The 19,608-nt window shown below is 45.8% G+C and overlaps 1 protein-coding gene across 4 annotated transcripts in view; it reads left to right on the top strand.

The window, feature by feature from the left end:
• Nucleotides 1-19,608, top strand: part of LOC106599585 (chromodomain-helicase-DNA-binding protein 7) — a 60,656-nt gene that overhangs the window by 20,248 nt on the left and 20,800 nt on the right. For 2 of the 4 annotated variants that reach the window (XM_045714593.1, XM_045714590.1), the window contains exons 2-3: nt 7,633-9,501; nt 14,413-14,819. In XM_045714593.1, the coding sequence (XP_045570549.1) occupies nt 7,795-9,501; nt 14,413-14,819 (2,114 nt within the window). In that variant the 5' untranslated portion in view covers nt 7,633-7,794. Of the gene's footprint in view, nt 1-4,809; nt 4,905-4,972; nt 5,568-7,632; nt 9,502-14,412; nt 14,820-19,608 lie in introns of those variants that run through there. The other 2 variants (XM_045714591.1, XM_045714592.1) reach the window with 2 other exon arrangements.

Raw genomic sequence — 19,608 nt, 5'->3', positions numbered from 1 at the left:
ACCTTTTTAAAAGTGGCAGGACAAATGCTGATTTCCAGATCTTTGGAATTTGATTACATTCCAGGGTTAGATTGAACAGATATGTAAGTGGTTCAGCTATGAAATCAGCTGCCAGATTTAAAAGCAGGGCTCAAGAAGATCAGGACCTGCAGGCTTTCTCTGATCTAAGGATTTCAGGGCTTTATGTACCTCCTGCACTGAGAATGGCAAAAAGCTACACGTTTGACCAGCTCTCACTGGTTCATCCACACAGGGTTGTATAGAGACAGAGGACACTGAATCAAACAGCCTACCAGATGATACAAAGTGCTCATTGAAACAATTCAGCATTTCAGTTGTCATATACAGCAACAAAGTCCTTCAATACACATGACGGTAATTTATGAACATTGCGGTTTCCAGACAGACTTAATAGCCTTCCAAAACTTTCTAGGGTCATTCAGGTTATCAGTGGTAACAGACATAAAATATTCAGACTTAGACTTCCTGAGAAGAGAAGAACACTTGTTTCGTAACTGCCTAAAAAGAAGCCAATCAGCATCAGAACATGATTTCCTTGCTTTAGCCCAGGCTAGATTACGTTTGTGAATAATACAAGACAGCTCAGAAGAAAACCTTGGATTTATCCCGCCCTTTAACCCTGAACCTGTGGAATGGGCCATGTTTTGTTTCATACTCACAGACACCATTCAAACAGTTTTAGAAACTTTAGGGTGTTTTCTATCCAAAGCCAATAATTATATGCATATTCTAGTTACTGGGCAGGAGTAGTAACCAGATTAAATCGGGTACGTTTTTTATCCAGCCGTGTCAATACTGCCCCCTAGCCCTAACAGGTTAAAACTCTTAGGAACCTGAGTATTTCTAACAGCAACACCAGCACAATGGTCTCTTAAATCATTACAAAAAACAACAACCGCAGAATATTTATGTGGAACATTTGTCAATATCAAATCAATCGGGGTAGATTTATCTGGACATTTGAGATTTGGGCGAGTAGGTGAGTTAATCAACTGGGTAAGATTCATAGAATTACAAAGCATTTTAAAATCATCAGACACCGGCTTTAACCAACACCAGTTGAGATCACCAATCAAAATCATTTCACTGTAAAGAAGTTTAGACGAGGTGCATCAGAGAAGAAAATGCATCACCGAGAGCAGAGAGGGGGGGGGGGGTCTTTAACAGCCAATCACAGAGGCAGGGGGAGGGGGATCTATAACAGCCAATCACAGAGAGCAGAGGTGGGTTTATAACAGCCAATCACAGATGCAGAAGGCAGTCTATAACAGCCAATCACTGTTATAGAGAGACCCTTTGAAACCTCAATATTCAAAGCAAGAAATTCCAACTGTTTACAAATAGTTTCAGACTTTGCCACACTTACAGGGAGTTTAGTCTTTACATATATAGCCCCACCCACCTTTCTTAACTCGATCAGTGTGATACACATTGTAACCATTTATACAAATATCCTTATCAAGAACAGACTTGCTGAGCCAGCTTTCAGAAAACACAATTGCATCAGTTGTTTTAGCCCAAATCCTAACTCTAGATTTAAAATCAGAGGTTTGGAGACTGCATATCAGGGCCAGGGTTAGGCTGCACGTTACCTGATATCAACAACAGAAGAAGAACTAGGTACCTCTGTTTAATAACCTTGCACGGCCTCTCTTTTTTAAGAGACCTACTGCAAGCGAATTCTACAAGTGAGTTTCCAGACAATACAAAAGTCATTTAAAACCATTAGACTTTGGTAGTGACACAAGTTCGTACTGTTCACATCATACCACAAATGCATCGGCACTTGGACGGAGTGAAAAAGAGCGAGTTCCCGCAGACAATGTTCAGTAAAGTCAGTGCACAAAGCAATTCCACAAATTGTCATTTTCTCTGAGAGGTGTAAGAAATAGAGGCCAAGGAAAGGTAATGGGAGAGAGGGACAGTGTGTATGTGTGAGTAGATTGGGTGTTGGGGTAGATTGAGAGAACGGGTTGGGGATTGTTGAGCTGCCTCTGACAGCCAGGCGGAGAGGGAAGAGGAGCAGATTGGTCGACACGCCGCGGAGGGAAAGCTGAGGAAAGAACTCAGACCAGCCAGAGATGGGGTTACCTTGGTAAACCTCAAGTAAAGAAGTGCAAATAGCGAGGGGGGAAAAATGTATCTGAGTTAAGGGAGACCTGTGATCTTTACACCAGCAAAACAAAATAGTCCCTCTCCCCCCCACACACACACACACACACCGGGGTGTAGAGAAAGATGGAAAGAGACATGGGAATGGCCCTGTCAATAAGCCACATGTCACTTAGAGGGAATTAGGTGAACGGTCAGCCTGTCAGCTTAGACTCCAAATCAGATCGAAGGGATTCAAATATTCAGCTTTTGGCATGGCTCTGCTCCGCCCCCTACGAGCCTACTGCCTGGCACCCAATCACCCAACACACAGACATGTACACAGATTTACACCATCCTGACCACACACACGCACTGTTCATTTTGGCATCTGTTTCAGTCTTGTTATACCATTTTAGTCTTGGTCACCTTTTTGTCATTTCATCCTTAGTTATCAGTCAACTTAAACTCAGGACAATTTTAGTCTACTTTTAGTCACATAGTCAGTGCATATTTTTTCGATTAAATAATTAATATTTAGGCTTCCTCTAACTTCCATGTGCACATTCAGATAGCCTTGTCCAACTCTGCCTACTATCCCCTCGTATACCTTAGCTGGCAACATTGATATTGTGGCAGATTGTTACCAATGCTAGCCCTAATTAACCATATAGGATATAAACAATTTATAGCTCTGATTTTCTCCCTGTCATAACTGTCAAGGGGGTAAATAAGTGGTTTCATTGAAAAGATGAGAATTTGAACTTTCCAAAAAATGCCAGAAGTATTACAGCACTCCTAATATTCAACAAATAGCATTTGTTTTTCGCATGGGAAAATAAAACTTCTGATGTGATCAAAGCAAACATGACCTACATTAGGCTCGAGTGGTTTACTGTATTATTACGGTATACCGGGGTATTTGGAAAAAGCCACAATGGTTTTTCAACACCATCAATACTGTTGAAACAACTTATTTTTTTAAGTTTTTAAAAATACATTTGAATATTTTTAGCTACTTTTTTAGTGAGTACCTGCAGTCAACTTGTGCAATACGTTAGGTGATAAAGCACATTGCGTTCTTCATTTCACCTGTCTCATTATGAAGCTTACGGTAGTCCCCAGTCACGTGTCACGTGGTGTTTGTTTACAAGCACACAACGATGAGATACCGGAGTCTTGTGAGTCACTCACTGTTGTGCAGCATGCGCCAGGTGATCTATACTGAACAGAAATATAAACACAACATGTAAAGTGTTGGTTTCATGAGCTGAAATAAAAGATCCCAGAAATGTTTCATACGCACAAACCTTATTTCTCTCGTATTTTGTGCACAAATTAGTTTGCATCCCTGTTAGTGAGCATTTATCCTTTGCCAAGATATGCCACACCTGTCAGGTGGAGGGATTATCAAGAAGCTGATTAAACTGCATGATCATTACACAGGTGCAACTTGTGCTGGGGTCAATAAGAGGCCAATCCAAAATGTGCTGTTTTGTCACACAGTACAAGATGTCTTAAGTTTTGAGGGAGCGTGCAATTGGCATGCTGACAGCAGGAATGTCCACCAGAGCTGTTGCCAGATAATTAAATGTTAATTTCTCTACCATAAGCCAACTCCAACATCGTTTTAGAGAATTTGGCAGTACATCCAACCGGCCTCACAACCATAGACCACATGTAACCACGCCAGCCCAGGACCTCCACATCCGGCTTCTTCACCTGTGGGATCGTCTGAGACCAGCCACCTGGACAGCTGATGAAACTGAGTATTTCTGTCTGTAATAAAGCCCTTTTGTTGGGGAAAAACTCATTTTCATTGGCTGGGCCTGGCTCCCAAGTGGGTGCGCCCCTGCATTGTCATGTGAAATCCATAGATTAGGGCCTAATGAATTTATTTAAATGTACTGATTTTTTTCCTTGTATGAACTGTAACTCAGTAACATAGTTGAATTTGTTGCATCTTATATTTAACTATAATTACAGTATGCTATTCACAACTAAATATTTGCCAGCTAAATATCTTATAACTATCAAGTTAACTGTCTAAAATGTTCCAAATGTTCCAGAAGCAGTTGTGCATTTGGTTTGCTCATTTAGTTGCTGGTTAGCGTCTTCAAAATCAAACATTCACTTGGGAACTACAGAGAATCCCCTTCTGGATCAAGAGCCTTGCTGGCTAATATTTGTTTTGTGCTTGCAGCAAAAGAGTAGCATTTTTTTTTACTTATTTGTGTAGTTTTGGTCAGAAACTGTACAAAATGTTCACAATGTGCTTGTTAGCATTTATCATTCTCTTTGGGATTTTACATGCGCTTGTTAGCATTGCTAACCTTCGGATGAGAGTATCAATGGTGTTTTGAAAACAGCGCCCCATGTGTTCAGTTCTGGTATTACCAAATACCCCGTATTACCAAATACCCCGTATTACCAAATACCCCCGTGTGGGAGAGCCAGGCAGATTAGCTCAATCAGACCGCACAACTGAAAGACGTCAAGTCTGCCGAATAGAGATTGCATGAAATATTCTCGTCTCATAGACTAAAATGAAAAGTCATTTGTAATAGTTACCGTTTTTTCCAGGGCGTCTGTTTGTCAGGAAAAATGGGTCGTTGCTGAGTATTTGTCATCATATTGTTGACGAAATGAACACTGTCTCACACACACACATTTCCACTGCCTCGTCTCCACCCCCAGGGTGTGGTGTCCATAAGGAGGCCATGGGAGCTCTCTCTCTATGCTGGAGGAGCTGAGCTGCTGAATGGCAGCAGAGAAGATCTATGGCCCAGGAGGTGAGAAATTGGCAAATTCCTCCTGCTCAGTGGGATCTTTGAGATGATGAAAGGGACATTTTAAATCATAAGACTCAATCTCTCCAAATGTAAGCCAGATCACAGAAGAGATACTTTCCCAGCCATGCTGTAATATGACAGTTTTTATTTTGAATGGAAGAGCGTGCCTCTGCCTCGTTCATTCTCTATCCCTCGTGAGTCTTTTCCTCGAAGGCCCAAGTGGAATTCAATTCATTTGTGAGTGTTGTGTTGATTGCTACTGACTTGTTATCATACATTTTCACTGGGCTTCTACTGTGGCTGAAATGACCTCGGGCAAATGTAAGGAGCATAATGGTGTGGGCGTATAATTGAAGGTGACTGTGGAGACGTACTGTAAGTGGTAGTATTAGGAGATGTCGTAGTCTGTGCTCTAGGTCTATATGGCGGTTCAGACTTGTCCAATCACTTCTGTAGATGTAAGCAATAAGTATTATGGTTGTTCTACAAATGTAGCAATTCTAGTATAAGTCAAATATGTTGTAGTATGTCTGTTTGCTATACTGTGTTTTTTACTACTGCGTAGGCCTAGGCTACGTCTCTGTCTCTTCTCTCTGTCCACACTGCTGGCTGTGTTGCGGTTTGTCTTTAGAGATCGGTTACAGCTTGTTTCTTCTTCATCTGGTGAGTCGCCCAGCAAATGTATTTTGATTCCTTTTGTAGTATGTAGCTAAAGCATGTTGTGTAGCACCTTAAGTTGCGTTCTCTTTCTCACCTCAGGGATTTCTTACGGTGAAATTCAGTGTCTCTGAATTATTTTACAAGGGCTTATGCGTATGTCCCTTTTTGAAAAGTTGCTATTTTGCAGGAAATGGTTTCCCCTCTGCTCATTGGCGTAAGGTCAGTGGTTTCCCCTCTGCTCATTGGCGTAAGGTCAGTGGTTTCCCCTCTGCTCATTGGCGTAAGGTCAGTGGTTTCCCCTCTGCTCATTGACGTAAGGTCAGTGGTTTCCCCTCTGCTCATTGACGTAAAGTCAGTGGTTTCCCCTCTGCTCATTGGCATAAGGTCAGTGGTTTCCCCTCTGCTCATTGACGTAAGGTCAGTGGTTTCCCCTCTGCTCATTGACGTAAGGTCAGTGGTTTCCCCTCTGCTCATTGACGTAAAGTCAGTGGTTTCCCCTCTGCTCATTGACGTAAAGTCAGTGGTTTCCCCTCTGCTCATTGACGTAAGGTCAGTGGTTTCCCCTCTGCTCATTGACGTAAGGTCAGTGGTTTCCCCTCTGCTCATTGACGTAAAGTCAGTGGTTTCCCCTCTGCTCATTGGCATAAGGTCAGTGGTTTCCCCTCTGCTCATTGACGTAAGGTCAGTGGTTTCCCCTCTGCTCATTGACGTAAAGTCAGTGGTTTCCCCTCTGCTCATTGGCATAAGGTCAGTGGTTTCCCCTCTGCTCATTGGCATAAGGTCAGTGGTTTCCCCTCTGCTCATTGGCATAAGGTCAGTGGTTTCCCCTCTGCTCATTGACGTAAGGTCAGTGGTTTCCCCTCTGCTCATTGGCGTAAGGTCAGTGGTTTCCCCTCTGCTCATTGACGTAAGGTCAGTGGTTTCCCCTCTGCTCATTGACGTAAAGTCAGTGGTTTCCCCTCTGCTCATTGGCATAAGGTCAGTGGTTTCCCCTCTGCTCATTGACGTAAGGTCAGTGGTTTCCCCTCTGCTCATTGGCGTAAAGTCAGTGGTTTCCCCTCTGCTCATTGGCATAAGGTCAGTGGTTTCCCCTCTGCTCATTGGCATAAGGTCAGTGGTTTCCCCTCTGCTCATTGGCATAAGGTCAGTGGTTTCCCCTCTGCTCATTGACGTAAGGTCAGTGGTTTCCCCTCTGCTCATTGGCGTAAGGTCAGTGGTTTCCCCTCTGCTCATTGACGTAAGGTCAGTGGTAGTGGTGCTGGCAGCCATGAGGAGAGGCCTCTGGGAAATATCCCCATCAGGAGCATTTTCCTGATTTTACTGTCCTTGTGGGGACTTTTGGGTATTTCCAGTACCCATGAGGATAGTAATGCAAGCACATATAGCCTCAAGTCCGCACAGGCCCACACATAAACACACGTGGCGTGTTGAGTTGGACATCCAATCCCTGTGCTGGCTCTCCTTTCAGCCTGGTTTCTCACACCTCCATAATAACCATCTGATTAGAGCTCAGAGGATGAGCAGGTTGAGGACACACACAGAAAAACACACAGCTACTCTAAAATGTATGTGCATACACTCACTCCCTTACACATTCACACTCTGAATCTCTGCCTCTTTCTCTCCTTCCCTCTCTCTCTCTGCCCAACAAAACACACACTTGAGCAGGTGGCTCCCTCCTTGTATTTTCACATCTGCCGGGCTGATCTGGCAGCTGCTGCTGTTTAAACACTCCTGCTTCTGCCCAGGCCTTTGTTCTTTCCCTAAAGAATGAATGGGTTTAGGTTTGGTGCCTGTCTCTCTCTCTCTCTCTGTGTGTCGGAAGAAAATCTTTTGTTTGAAAGCAAATGGAAACGGAGGTGGGATGGGGTGGTGGGGGATGGGATGAAAGGGCCATCTTGGGGGAGGGGTTGCTTACAACTGTTTAAACTGCTGAACATGTGCCACTTTAACAACTCCAATTCAGTTAGCAGGAGGTTAAAGAACGGGAGTAAGGTTGCACAGTGGGCCTCATCTGATATAGCCCCTGCTAATACTCTGTTCTTATCTCTCTCTCCTCTCCCTCCAGGTCCTGTAACCTGTCTTTGCCTGACTCTGCATTCTCGTTCTCTGGGAGAATTAGGGAAATATGGAGTGACATGCTGCAGATTACTTAGCGGATTAGAGGCTTTGAGGACATCCACCTCTGTGTGAGCGCAGGTTCCCCGGAGCTCCGCTCCCCCCAGCAGCCATGGCTGACCCGGGGATCTTGAGCCTGTTCGGGGATGATGCCAACCTGTTCTCGGACGGGCTGGAAGGCCTGGGGGACTGTGGCTTCCCCCAGGACCAGCCCAACCCTATAGGACAGCAGGAACACCAGGGCTACGGGTCGCTCTCCTCCAACTCCCTCAACCACCCCTCACAGGCCGGCCCCGTACAGCCCAAGATGGGCCACCCCTACGACCCCTTTGCAGGCTACGAGCAGCAGCAGGGCAACGGCCCTGCCGTCAATGGCATGGTGACCCCACACTCGCGCTACCACAACAACCCCCAACAACCCGGAGGGGGGCACCATGTCTACCCCAGAGCCCAAGGCGATGGGCACGGGCAGTCCTTCCCTGATGGAGGAGCCGTGTGGGGCCCCCAGACTGGCCCCGGGCAGGGCAGGCCTCCATTCCAGCAGCAACAGGCATCCGCCCAGGCCCCCTCCCACCAGCAGCACGACCCCTCAGGGTCCCAGGACCACGGCCACCGTATGGGCCCCTACATGGGCCGGTCCGACTACGCCACTATGCAGGGCCACCCTGGCCAGACCCAGACGCCACCCAGGATCACCCACTTCCCTCCGGGCATGGGCCAGGAGCCCGACCACTACATGGGCCACGTGGGGCTCCAGCAGAACTCCAGCATGACGGGCCACCCGGCACAGCAACAGCAGCCCCCCCAGCAGTTCCTCCACCGGCCCGGCCAGGGCCCTGTTCACACGCAGGACCACATGGCCTCCCACACCTCTCACCAGCAGCACCAGGGCTTGGCGGGGAGGCCACACCAGAACATGGGGTTCAACATGCACGGCCAGGCAGCCTCTCCTGGTGCTGTAACCAGCTCAGGGCCGTACCCCCCCTACCCCCAGTACGGCAACCTTAATCAGGGATTAGCCGGCAGTGCAGGGATGAGTCCCGGCATGAGCCTCAGCAGCACCAGCAACAACAACAGTAGCGCCAGCGGGCCTATGGGGCCAGCCCAGGTCCAGTGTTACCCCAACGCAGGGGGGGCCCCACAGCGCTACCCAGGTCCTCAGGTACACCAGCAGCCTGTCCACCCCAACCAAATCACCGGCCAGCCCATACACCCCTCCCAGGCCCAGGCCACCCCCCATAAGCAGCCCCACCTCCCCACACCACCTCATGGATCTTACGGCTCTCCCACCTCCATGAAGGGCATGGGAACCACCGCGGTCACACCTCCGCCTCAACAGGTCCGGCCCCCTAGTGCAGGTCTTGCTCCCGAGGTAGGGGGGTACCCTGGAGCGCCACTCCAGGCCCCTAACCCCATGGCCCCCCCTCAGAGAAACACCACTCCCCTGGGCGTGCAGCAACCGCAACATCATCCCCAGCACCTCTCCCACCCACAGCAGCACCCCCACATGCCCCCGAGCCAGCAGCTCTACCCGGGTATGTCCCCCAACCAGAGAGGCCCTCTCGACCAGGTGAGACCTCCAGGACCACAGGACCAGCGGCTGCTCCCTCCCCAGCAACAGGCTCCCAAATCTGGGCTGCAGCCTCCTCCCATGGCCTTCCAGCAGCAGGTGCACCCAGCCCAGACCGCTTTGCCCCCGTCGCAGGCTCAGACACATCTGGCCGGCCCCCACCACCAGAGCTCCCCTCCCAACCAGCCACCTTGGGCGCCGGCAGGACACCAGTTGCCTCCAACCCCCCAGAAAGTGCCTCACATTCAGGTGAGTTTGCTTTGATGTTTGTGTGTGTGTGGGGGGGGGTGTGAGTTTGTTTTCATGTGTGTGTGTGTGGGGGGGGTTGTGAGTTTGTTTTCATGTGTGTGTGTGTGTGTGTGTGTGGGGGGGGGTTGTGAGTTTGTTTTCATGTGGGTGTGTGTGTGGGGGTGTGAGTTTGTTTTCATGTGGGTGTGTGTGTGTGTGTGTGTGTGTGGGGGGGGTTGTGAGTTTCTTTTCATGTGTGTGTGGGGGTGTGAGTTTGTTTTCATGTGTGTGGGGGGGTTGTGAGTTTGTTTTCATGTGTGGGTGTGGGGGGGTTGTGAGTTTGTTTTCATGTGGGTGTGTGGGGGGGGGTTGTGAGTTTGTTTTCATGTGGGGGTGTGTGTGTGTGGGTGGGGGGGGTTGTGAGTTTGTTTTCGTGTGGGGGGGGTTGTGAGTTTGTTTTCATGTGGGTGGGTGTGTATGTGTGTGTGGGGGGGTTGTGAGTTTGTTTTCATGTGTGTGGGGGGGTTGTGAGTTTGTTTTCGTGTGTGGGTGGGTGTGTGTGGGGGGGGGTTGTGAGTTTGTTTTCATGGGTGTGTGTGTGTGTATGTGTGTGGGAGAGTGGGTGCGTGACATTTAAAAACTCAGCGTTGCTCTGTTGATTGGGGGTTTTGAGGTGTTAGTGTGTGGGGAAATGGATTTTTACAGCTGTTTGTTTCCTCTCCACTGCATATCCTGGCCCTCCCCAAGATCCAGGCGCCACTGTGCTAATCTCCTAACCCCCTCCCATCCCCACCCCCTCTCTCTGAGGGGGAATACTCCCTTCCTGCTCTCTAAGCATCTCACCTCTCCCGTCTGCTCTCTTTCCGCCCGCTCTGCTCTCTCTCCCTCTATTCCTTCTCGCTCTCTCTCGCTCTCTGTGTGTGTTTGCCTTGTTTGTCTCGGAGGACTCATGCGTGAGTTAATGGTGTACAGCAGGATGTGCTCTGTCGGGGGAGGGAGAAAGGGGGCAGAGAAGGGAGGATGGGGCAGCCGGTGGGGAGTGGAGGTTAGCAGCTCTCAATAACTCGCTGTGTGTGTGTGTGCGTGTGTGTGTGCGTGTGCGTGTGCGCGTGCGTGTGTGTGTCAGTCACATGCCCTGGGTTCCATTAGCTTGTTTTGTGCTCAAAGCCTCTGCTGACCCATTAACATACAATGGTCGCGCTGTGGCAGCACACACATCCAGCACTTAGCATCTCTATTAGGCGTCTTCCTCATTCACACCTTTGTCTCCAGTCCTCCTCTTCCCCTTTACCAGAGTTTCCCCCTCCCCCCATCCTCCCGATACTGGGGCTCTGATTGGGGAGTTTTGTGGTTGACATTTAAGATGTCGGAGTTAATTTGTCCAACACGAATGACCTAGATGTTTGGCACACAGTTAAGTCTCATAGCATCGCTTCAGTGCGCTTTGGTCCCTGTCTGCAAGAACGTCGCCCCGTTATCTGTTAGTCTGGCTGAGGGAAATGTGTCCGGAGGATGTCTGACCATGATGGTGTTTTCTGCTGCGTGGTCGTGGTAGCCGTCTCGCACTACTCTCTCTGGTTATAGGGTGGCATGCAGGGCTACCTCTTCCTAAACGTCTGAGACCATCTCCTTCAGCTCTTAGCCCTGTATGCTGTAATATGGTTTTGGCTGGGTAGTGCACACTGCACCGGGCTACCTACCTATTCCTAAACAGCTATTTAGCAGCTCAAGGTTGCTGAGCTGGTTCCATGAACTTTGGTGCTGCTTGCTATATAGAACGCTCACAAGAAAGGGTGTGTGACACATCTAAATATCACTATTGGCCGTCCCACCTCTAGGGCCTTTTACACCCCTAGGCCACAGCCTTCCATTTTGTTTTAAGGGTGAAGAATTGGCATCATTGAAGAACCCTAAATGTAAAGAAATCTCCTGGATTGAAATGGATCTGACAGTGACCCTAATTGGCACAGGGCTTTTGAAAGGCAGGGGCTCCCAGGGGTTTCTAACCCCAGCCTGGAATGAAACCAGGTCTGCTAGTTTCAAAAACGAGTCACCTTGAAAACAAGAAATGCTTAATACGAGCCAGCCAACTGTTCTCTAACACCAGAGACTAGGGCCTATACACTAGACTAAATTATTTTTGACGGCATCACTTAGGTCCAGGACAATACCAGTATCGCGATACTCGTTAGTATCGTGGCATGGGAACAAAACACGAATCGGATTTAACTTATTTAGGAAAAGGTCCCTAATGTTTATTTTCCTAGCTATATCACACTGTTACATAAGGTAGGTTTTTAAAGGACCATAGTTTGGTCTGCTTTGCGTTTTCTTTTTGCCATATAAAAAATATTGCCATACTGGTATTGTCACATCACTAGCATCATTGTCCATCCTATGGCTCTTTTAGGAATACTGAATATAAAAAAGAACCATATTTGTAGCGCCTCGATTAGAGGTCAACTGATTATGATTTTTCAACACCGATACCAATTATTGGAGGACCAAAAAAAGCCGATGCCGATTAATTGGCAGATAAAAAAAAAAAAAAACATTTACAAGTGGGATGTGTGTGTGTGTGTGTGTGTGTGTGTGTGTGTGTGTAATAATGACAATTACTGAATGAACACTTCTATTTTAACTTAATATAATACATCAATAAAATCAATTTAGTCTCAAATAAATAATGAAACATGTTCAATTTGGTTTAAATAATGCAAAAACAAAGTGTTGGAGGAGAAAGTAAAAGTGCAATATGTGCCATGTAAGAAAGCTAAGGTTTAAGTTGTAGTTATTATAGGAATTATAGGACTATTTCTCTCTATACTATTTGTATTTCATATACTTTTGACAATTGGATGTTCTTTTAAGGCACTATAGTATTGCCAGCCTAATCACTGGAGTTGATAGGCTTGAAGTCATAAACAGCGCTGTGCTTCAAGCATTGCGAAAAGCTGCTGGCAAACGGAGGAAAGTGCTGTTTGAATGAATGCGTACGAGCCTGCTGGTGCCTACCATCGCTCAGTCAGACTGCTCTATCAAATCATAGACTAAATTATAAAATAATAACAGAAATACAAGCCTTAGGTCATTAATATGGTCGAATCCGGAAACTATCATTTCGTTTATTCTTTCAGTGCAATACGGAACCTTTCCGTATTTTATCTAACGGGTGGCATCCAAGTCTAAATATTCCTGTTACATTGCACAACCTTCAATGGTGTGTCATAATTATGTAAAAATCTGGCAAATTAATTATGGCCTTTGTTAGGTAGAAATGGTCTTCACACAGTTCGTAACGAGCCAGGAGGCCCAAACAGCTGCATTTACCCTGACTCTGCTTACACTGAACGCAAGAGAAGTGACACAATTTTAGGCACCGCATTGATTATATGCAACACAGGACAAGCTAGTTAAACTAGTAATATCATCACCATGTGTAGTTAACTAGTGATTATGTCAAGATTGATTGTTTTTTTATAAGATGCGTTTAATGCTAGCTAGCACCTTACCATGGCTCCTTGCTGCCTGCACTCGCATATCAGCCTGCCACGCAGTCTCCTCGTGGATTGCAATCGTCCAAAATGCTGATTACCGATTGTTATGAAAACTTGAAATCGGCTCTAATTAATCGGCCATTCCGATTAATCGGTCAACCTCTAGTCTCGATGGCTCCATCAGGCCCTTTGCCCACCGTAATAGTGTTGGGTATGAAAGACCACAGCCACTCATCAGCCGTGGCAGGCCTCTGCTCTGCTCCTTTAAGGAGTATTTAGCTTCTAGAGCGAGCACTTTGGCTGTCAGATTAACCGGCACGTCACTCTTCCCCCTCCGAGAGATGAAACCCAATACCGTCCGTATCGTATTCCTCACTGCTGCTGTCACATTAGTGATGCAGTGAGTGCGCGCACTGGGCCCATTGTCATTCATGGGATTGATTATCGGGGGAGCTGGGCAAGAGGAGACATTTATCCATTTAAAGCAGCAGCCCAAGCCCTCCTCTCTCGCCTCGCTCTCTTTCTATGGCCGGCCTGTCTTCTGCACACCTCTGTTTGGGGATGGGCGTCAACACTTTCTCTGTGACCTTGGTGATGTTTGGCATGCACCATGCAACCAATCTGTCTGCTCGCCTGTTTACAGGAAATTTGCATTCGACTGCCGCAATTGATGTGGTTTCTCAAGTTTTGTCTTTGAGTGAACTGCGGGCCTCCGGGATAAAGCAAGTGCTCTACAAACAGAACCTCACGTCTTTCATTCTTCTGAATTTTCTTTTTTTCGCTCTACTCTCTTTAGTGGAAATGCTTGCACACACTTGAACTAGCTCAGACAAGGGCGTTGTTTTCGAAGACTCTTTTTGGAGAGCGCTGTGGCATATTGCAGTATATTTGCTGATGTCCATAAATGCTGCCCCCCCCCCCCAAACAGCTGCCAACTGGTTTCCTATCAGCCCATCTCTGCTGGGGCTGTGGCGGGGAGAGGACCAGCGCAGTCTCTATAGGAATAGAGGTTAGACCAGAATGAACAAGTTCCTCTTTAGGATTTGAGGCTAGAGGAGTCCTAGCCCCTCACTCTCTTTAGGTATATCATTCTCAATTGAACCAGCAGTCTGAATAAATGACATGTTGTCTCAATAGGTTTAAGTTAGACATTTGCTCTTTCTCTATTGAGCTATAGATTTAGTAAAGTTATCATTGTCACCATGCTGAATTTAAGAATAGTATAAAGCTAGTAATGGCCATATGGAGATAAAGGTAAGGACTCGGGTAGGCAGTGGAAATTTGACTTGTGCCAGATATCTTTTGTTCAAATCTGAACAAAAACTGTTTAAACCTCGTTGTCTGATGAACCGCCTCAGAGCGGTTGGTTGGTTTTTGTTTCTCCTGCTGCCGAAAATATTTACTAGTTTATTATTCCTTCCCCTTCTCCTGGCAGTATTCTACGTCATCTGAGATGACAGCTTCTGACAGGACACCCGCTTCGGGGGTGAACCTCCAGCCAGCCAACCGTGACAAGAAGCCCACCGAGCAGAAACCAAAAAAGAAGAAAGCGAAGGTGATTGTGGAGGAGGAAACAGTAGAGGGGGGAAAGAAGCCCAAAAAGAAGAAAGGAGGATGTATAGAGGAATGTGGCGAGGAGGGGAAACAAAAGGTCGGGGACGGTCCCTGGGCGGAGGTTAACTGTCTGACAGGTGCCCTGGAGGAATCGCTTGTGGTGAAGACAAAGAAGAAACCAAAGGAGCCTAAAGAGCCCAAGACTCCGAAAACACCCAAGACCCTCAAAGAGCCCAAGGAGAAGGCCAAGAGCACTACCCCCAAGGCCAAGATGCCCAAGAAGCCCAGGTAGGTTACATTTGCTTTACATAAACTAAATGTCACTTTAGTTTAGGCCTAACTATTTATATCAGCGCTACATTAGCTAGGCTACATCTTGGCTATTTATATCAGCACTACATAAGCTAGGCTAGATCTAGGCTATTTATACCAGCACTACATTAGCTTGGCTACATCTTGGCTATTTATACCAGCACTACATTAGCTAGGCTAGATCTAGGCTATTTATACCAGCACTACATAAGCTAGGCTAGATCTAGGCAAGGCCCATACCTCGAAGTCAGCTTCTCTCTTACTACTGTTATTGAATGCTTTGAATGAAAGCTTTGGTGTTCCTCAGGGATCAGTATTACTACCGGTGCGAATGGGTTTTGGCTAGGGTCTTAAAGCTGATTTGTGTTCAGGTCACTATTTATGCTTTTAGGATAAACCTTACTCTCAAGTCGACTTGGACTTGATAGCGCATACTCATCCCCACCATCAGCAACTGCATTTCCAAAATCAGAGATTTGATCTAAGTTTCATTGGCCTGTTTCCCAGGCCATATGGGAGGGTCACCTCAAACTATCAACACCACCTTACCAATGTTGCCAATTTAGCGACTTTGTCGCTATATTTACAGAATTTTCAGACCTTTCCAGCGACTTTTATTGGTATGAGTCTAGCAACAAATGCACACCTACATTTTAGGCTGCGTTTGGAGTTTTTTGACAGTGGGTTTTGATGGTTTTTATAGCATTTAGCGACTTTTCTCACTCAATTCTGGTGCAAACGAGAGTTGGAGAAGCTGCCTGTGCAACAGTCACATCACTGAATACACAGGCAGAAAAGCAGACATGGAAATGCGTTAGGAAATGGGGCGAAAAACGTTATGTTGGGGACCGTAGCTATGGCGCACAACAAGGCAAATTGGTGCTGTGATGTCATCGCGGCAATGGCAAACGTCATCTAGCGACAAATCAAGGAGCCAATAGCAAAAATTGTTGCCATCACTGCAGCTGAGCTGTGCAGCACTCTTTATCCCACCCCTCACTCATGTGACCAGTCAGTGAGAAACGCAGGTTAAGACCCAGAGTTCGCTAACTCCTAGGTGGGTGAGGATTGAGGTCCATGGTCTTAGTACATGTAGGCCGAGGGGGCACTGCTTGGTCTTTTGTTTTAAAAAATGCTGGGGTTTTGTGATCTGTGGGAAATGTCTAATGTGGTCATACATTTGGCAGGAGGTTAATTAAGTGGAGCTCAGTTTCCACCTCATTTTGTGGACAGTGGGGAAATATCCTGTCTGCCTATGGCAACCTCTTTCAATAGCAAGGCAATGCTCGCTGAGTCAGCACATGATCAAGGATTTTGGGTCAGTCAGTAGTCAGGTATTCTGCTGCTGTGTACTCTCTGTTTAGGGCCAAATAGCATTCCAATCTTGCTCTGTTTTCTGGTTGATTTCTTTCCAGTGTGTCAAATAGGTATCCTTTTTGCTTTTTCATAATTTGGTTGGGTCCAATTGTTGCTGTCCTGGGCCTCTGTGGGGTCTGTCTGTGAACAGAGCCACAGAACCAGCGGTTTGAGGGGACTTTTCTCTAGGTTAATCTCTGTAGTTGAGGGCTTTGTGGTGGAATGTGTGGCATCACTTCCTTTTTAGGTGGTTGTAGAATGTAACGGTTCTTTTCTGGATTTTGATAACTAGTATAGTCTTAATTCTGCTCTGAATGCATTGTTTGGGGTATTGTGTTGTACATTTAAGTATATTTTTGCAGAATTCTGTGTGCAGATTCTCAATTGAGTGTTTGTCACATTGTGTGAATTCTTGGTTGGGGAGTGGACCTCAGACCTCACAACAATAGAGGGCAATGGGTTCCAGAACTGATTTGAAGTATATGTTTTTTTTTGCCAGATCCTAATTGGGATGTCGAGTTTTATGTTCCTTTTGATGGCAAGAAGGCCCTTACCTTGTCTCATAGATCGTTCACAGCCTTGTGTAAGTTAACTGTGGTGGTGTTTAGGCCGAGGTAGATATAATTATTTGTGTGCTCTAGGGCAACGGTGTCTAGATTAGAATTTGTACTTTTTGTTCTGGCAACTGGGCCTTTTTTGGAGCTGCATTATTTTAGTCTTACTGAGATTCTCTAATTGGCTGGATATATAGGTGCTGCTTTAGGCACCAGATCATCTGTAAACAGACATTTGATTTCCCAGTCCAGTATGGGGAGGCCGGTTGCTGCTGACTGTTCCAGTGCCCATGCCAATTCATTGTTCATATGTTCAGAAAGTATTCATACTGTTAATGTTGCGACAGTTCTTTTCTGGTAACAGAACAAAATAGTCAGCTCATGGTAACTTCTGATTTAGCTGTACTTTAATCAATGCAAACACGTGCGTGGTATATGTGTGGTTCGTATATATACGGTCTCGCTGTTTTACCTTGCAGGGCAAAACAGAGAAGAGAGCGACACATCCTATTGTTCTCTTTTATACTCTAACAGAGATAGTTCCTGCTCAATGCTGGCCTGTCCGAGGGAGGAGGAGCGTGGTTTAAACTTGCTCCTCCTGTCGTCGGCGTGTAGGCTGATCCCAGCGTCGTGACGCACTTCCTGTTGCCGGTTGTAGTTCTTCTTGTCTTCAGTTGATTTACTCGCAGTTCATATACTTAATATTGTAGCATAGCTTCCCCAGTATATTATAAAGGTTATGCATACAAATAGCCAGTTCAACCCTAACAATACCCCTTGACTTATTCCACATGTTACAACCTGAATTCAAAATTGATTCAATACATTTTTATTCAACGATCTACACACAATACCACATAATGACAAAGTGAAAACATGTTTTTAGACATTTTTGCAAATCTATTGAAAATTACATCAGGGATGCAAACTATTCACCTTTTGGCGAAATTTTCCATTTTGAATCCGATATAGGTGACCTATGGGATTTGTGTCGATCCAATGAGAAAAGTTTGGGAGTGGGGGTTGGGTGGCTTTGGATCACTACTGGCTGTAAGAGAATGAGTGATGCATGTTTGAAGCAATACTGGCTGTATCCAAGGCTCAGCCAATCGTTCACATAACAGAATGCAGCACGCAACTGAAGAGAGAAGAGACAACCAAGTTGCTAGTTACAGCATCAGCGCGTGCTCTGGAAAGACAGCGGCAGAGTGGAAAGGCAGTTTGCCAGTTACAGCAGGGTGTCCCTGAACGATAACGAAGAGGTAGGTGATAGAGGTCGACCGAATAATCAGAATGGCTGATTTAATTAGGGCAGATTTCAAGTTTTCATAACAATCGGTAATCGGCATTTTTGGACACCGATCATGGCCGATTACATTGCACTCCACGAGGAGACTGCGTGGCAGGCTGACTACCTGTTATGTGAGTGCAGCAAGGAGCTAAGGTAAGGTGCTAGCTAGCATTAAACGTATCTTCTAAAAAACAATCAATATTAACATAATCACTAGTTAACTACACATGGTTGATGCTATTACTAGTTTATCTAGTGTGTCCTGCGTTGCATATAATCGATGCGGTGCCTGTTAATTTATCTTTGAGTCATAGCCTACTTCGCCAAACGGTTATTTAACAAGCGCATTCGCGAAAAAAGCACTGTCGTTGCACCAATGTGTACCTAACCATAAACAACCTTTCAACCAAGCCTTTCTTAAAATCAGTACACAAGTATATATTTTTAAACGTGCATATTTAGTTAATATTGCCTGCTAACATGAATTTATTTTAACTAGGGAAATTGTGTCACTTCTCTTGCGTTCTGTGCAACAGAGTCAGGCTATATGCAGCAGTTTGGGCCGCCTGGCTCGTTGCGAACTGTGTGAAGACCAACTTCGCCAAACGGGAGACGACTTAACAAAAGCGCATTTGCGAAAAAAAGCACAATCGTTGCACGAATGTACCTAACCATAAACAAAGACCGTAATTAATTTGCCAAAATTTTATGTAATTATGACAGCATTGAAGGTTGTGCAATGTAACGGAAATATTTAGACTTATGGATGCCACCCGTTAGATAAAATACGGAACGGTTCCGTATTTCACTGAAAGAATAAATGTTTTGTTTTCGAAATGATAGTTTCCGGGTTTGACCATATTAATGACCTAAGGCTCGTATTTCTGTGTGTTATGTTATCCTCTTACATCTAGACGTTCCGCTAGCGGAACACCTGCTCCAATATCCAATGATAGGCGTGGCGCGAATGACAAATTCCTCAAAAATACAAAAACTTCAATTTTTCAAACATATGACTATTTCACAGCATTTTAAAGACAAGACTCTCCTTTATCTAACCACACTGTCCGATTTCAAAAAAGCTTTACAGCGAAAGCAAAACATTAGATTATGTCAGCAGAGTACCAAGCCAGAAATAATCAGACACCCATTTTTCAAGCTAGCATATAATGTCACAAAAACCCAGAAGACAGCTAAATGCAGCACTAACCTTTGATGATCTTCATCAGATGACACACCTAGGACATTATGTTATACAATACATGCATGTTTTGTTCAATCAAGTTCATATTTATATCAAAAAACAGCTTTTTACATTAGCATGTGACGTTCAGAACTAGCATACCCCCCCGCAAACTTCCGGGGGAATTCGCTAACATTTTACTAAATTACTCACGATAAACGTTCACAAAAAGCATAACAATTATTTTAAGAATTATAGATACAGACCTCCTCTATGCACTCTATGTCCGATTTTAAAATAGCTTTTTGGTGAAAGCACATTTTGCAATATTCTAAGTACATAGCCCAGCCATCACGGGCTAGCTATTTAGACACCCGGCAA

The sequence above is a fragment of the Salmo salar genome, chromosome ssa03, assembly GCF_905237065.1.
Source record: "Salmo salar chromosome ssa03, Ssal_v3.1, whole genome shotgun sequence".
In the NCBI taxonomy this organism is placed as follows: Eukaryota; Metazoa; Chordata; class Actinopteri; order Salmoniformes; family Salmonidae; genus Salmo; species Salmo salar.
This window is presented reverse-complemented; position numbering and strand designations above follow the sequence as displayed.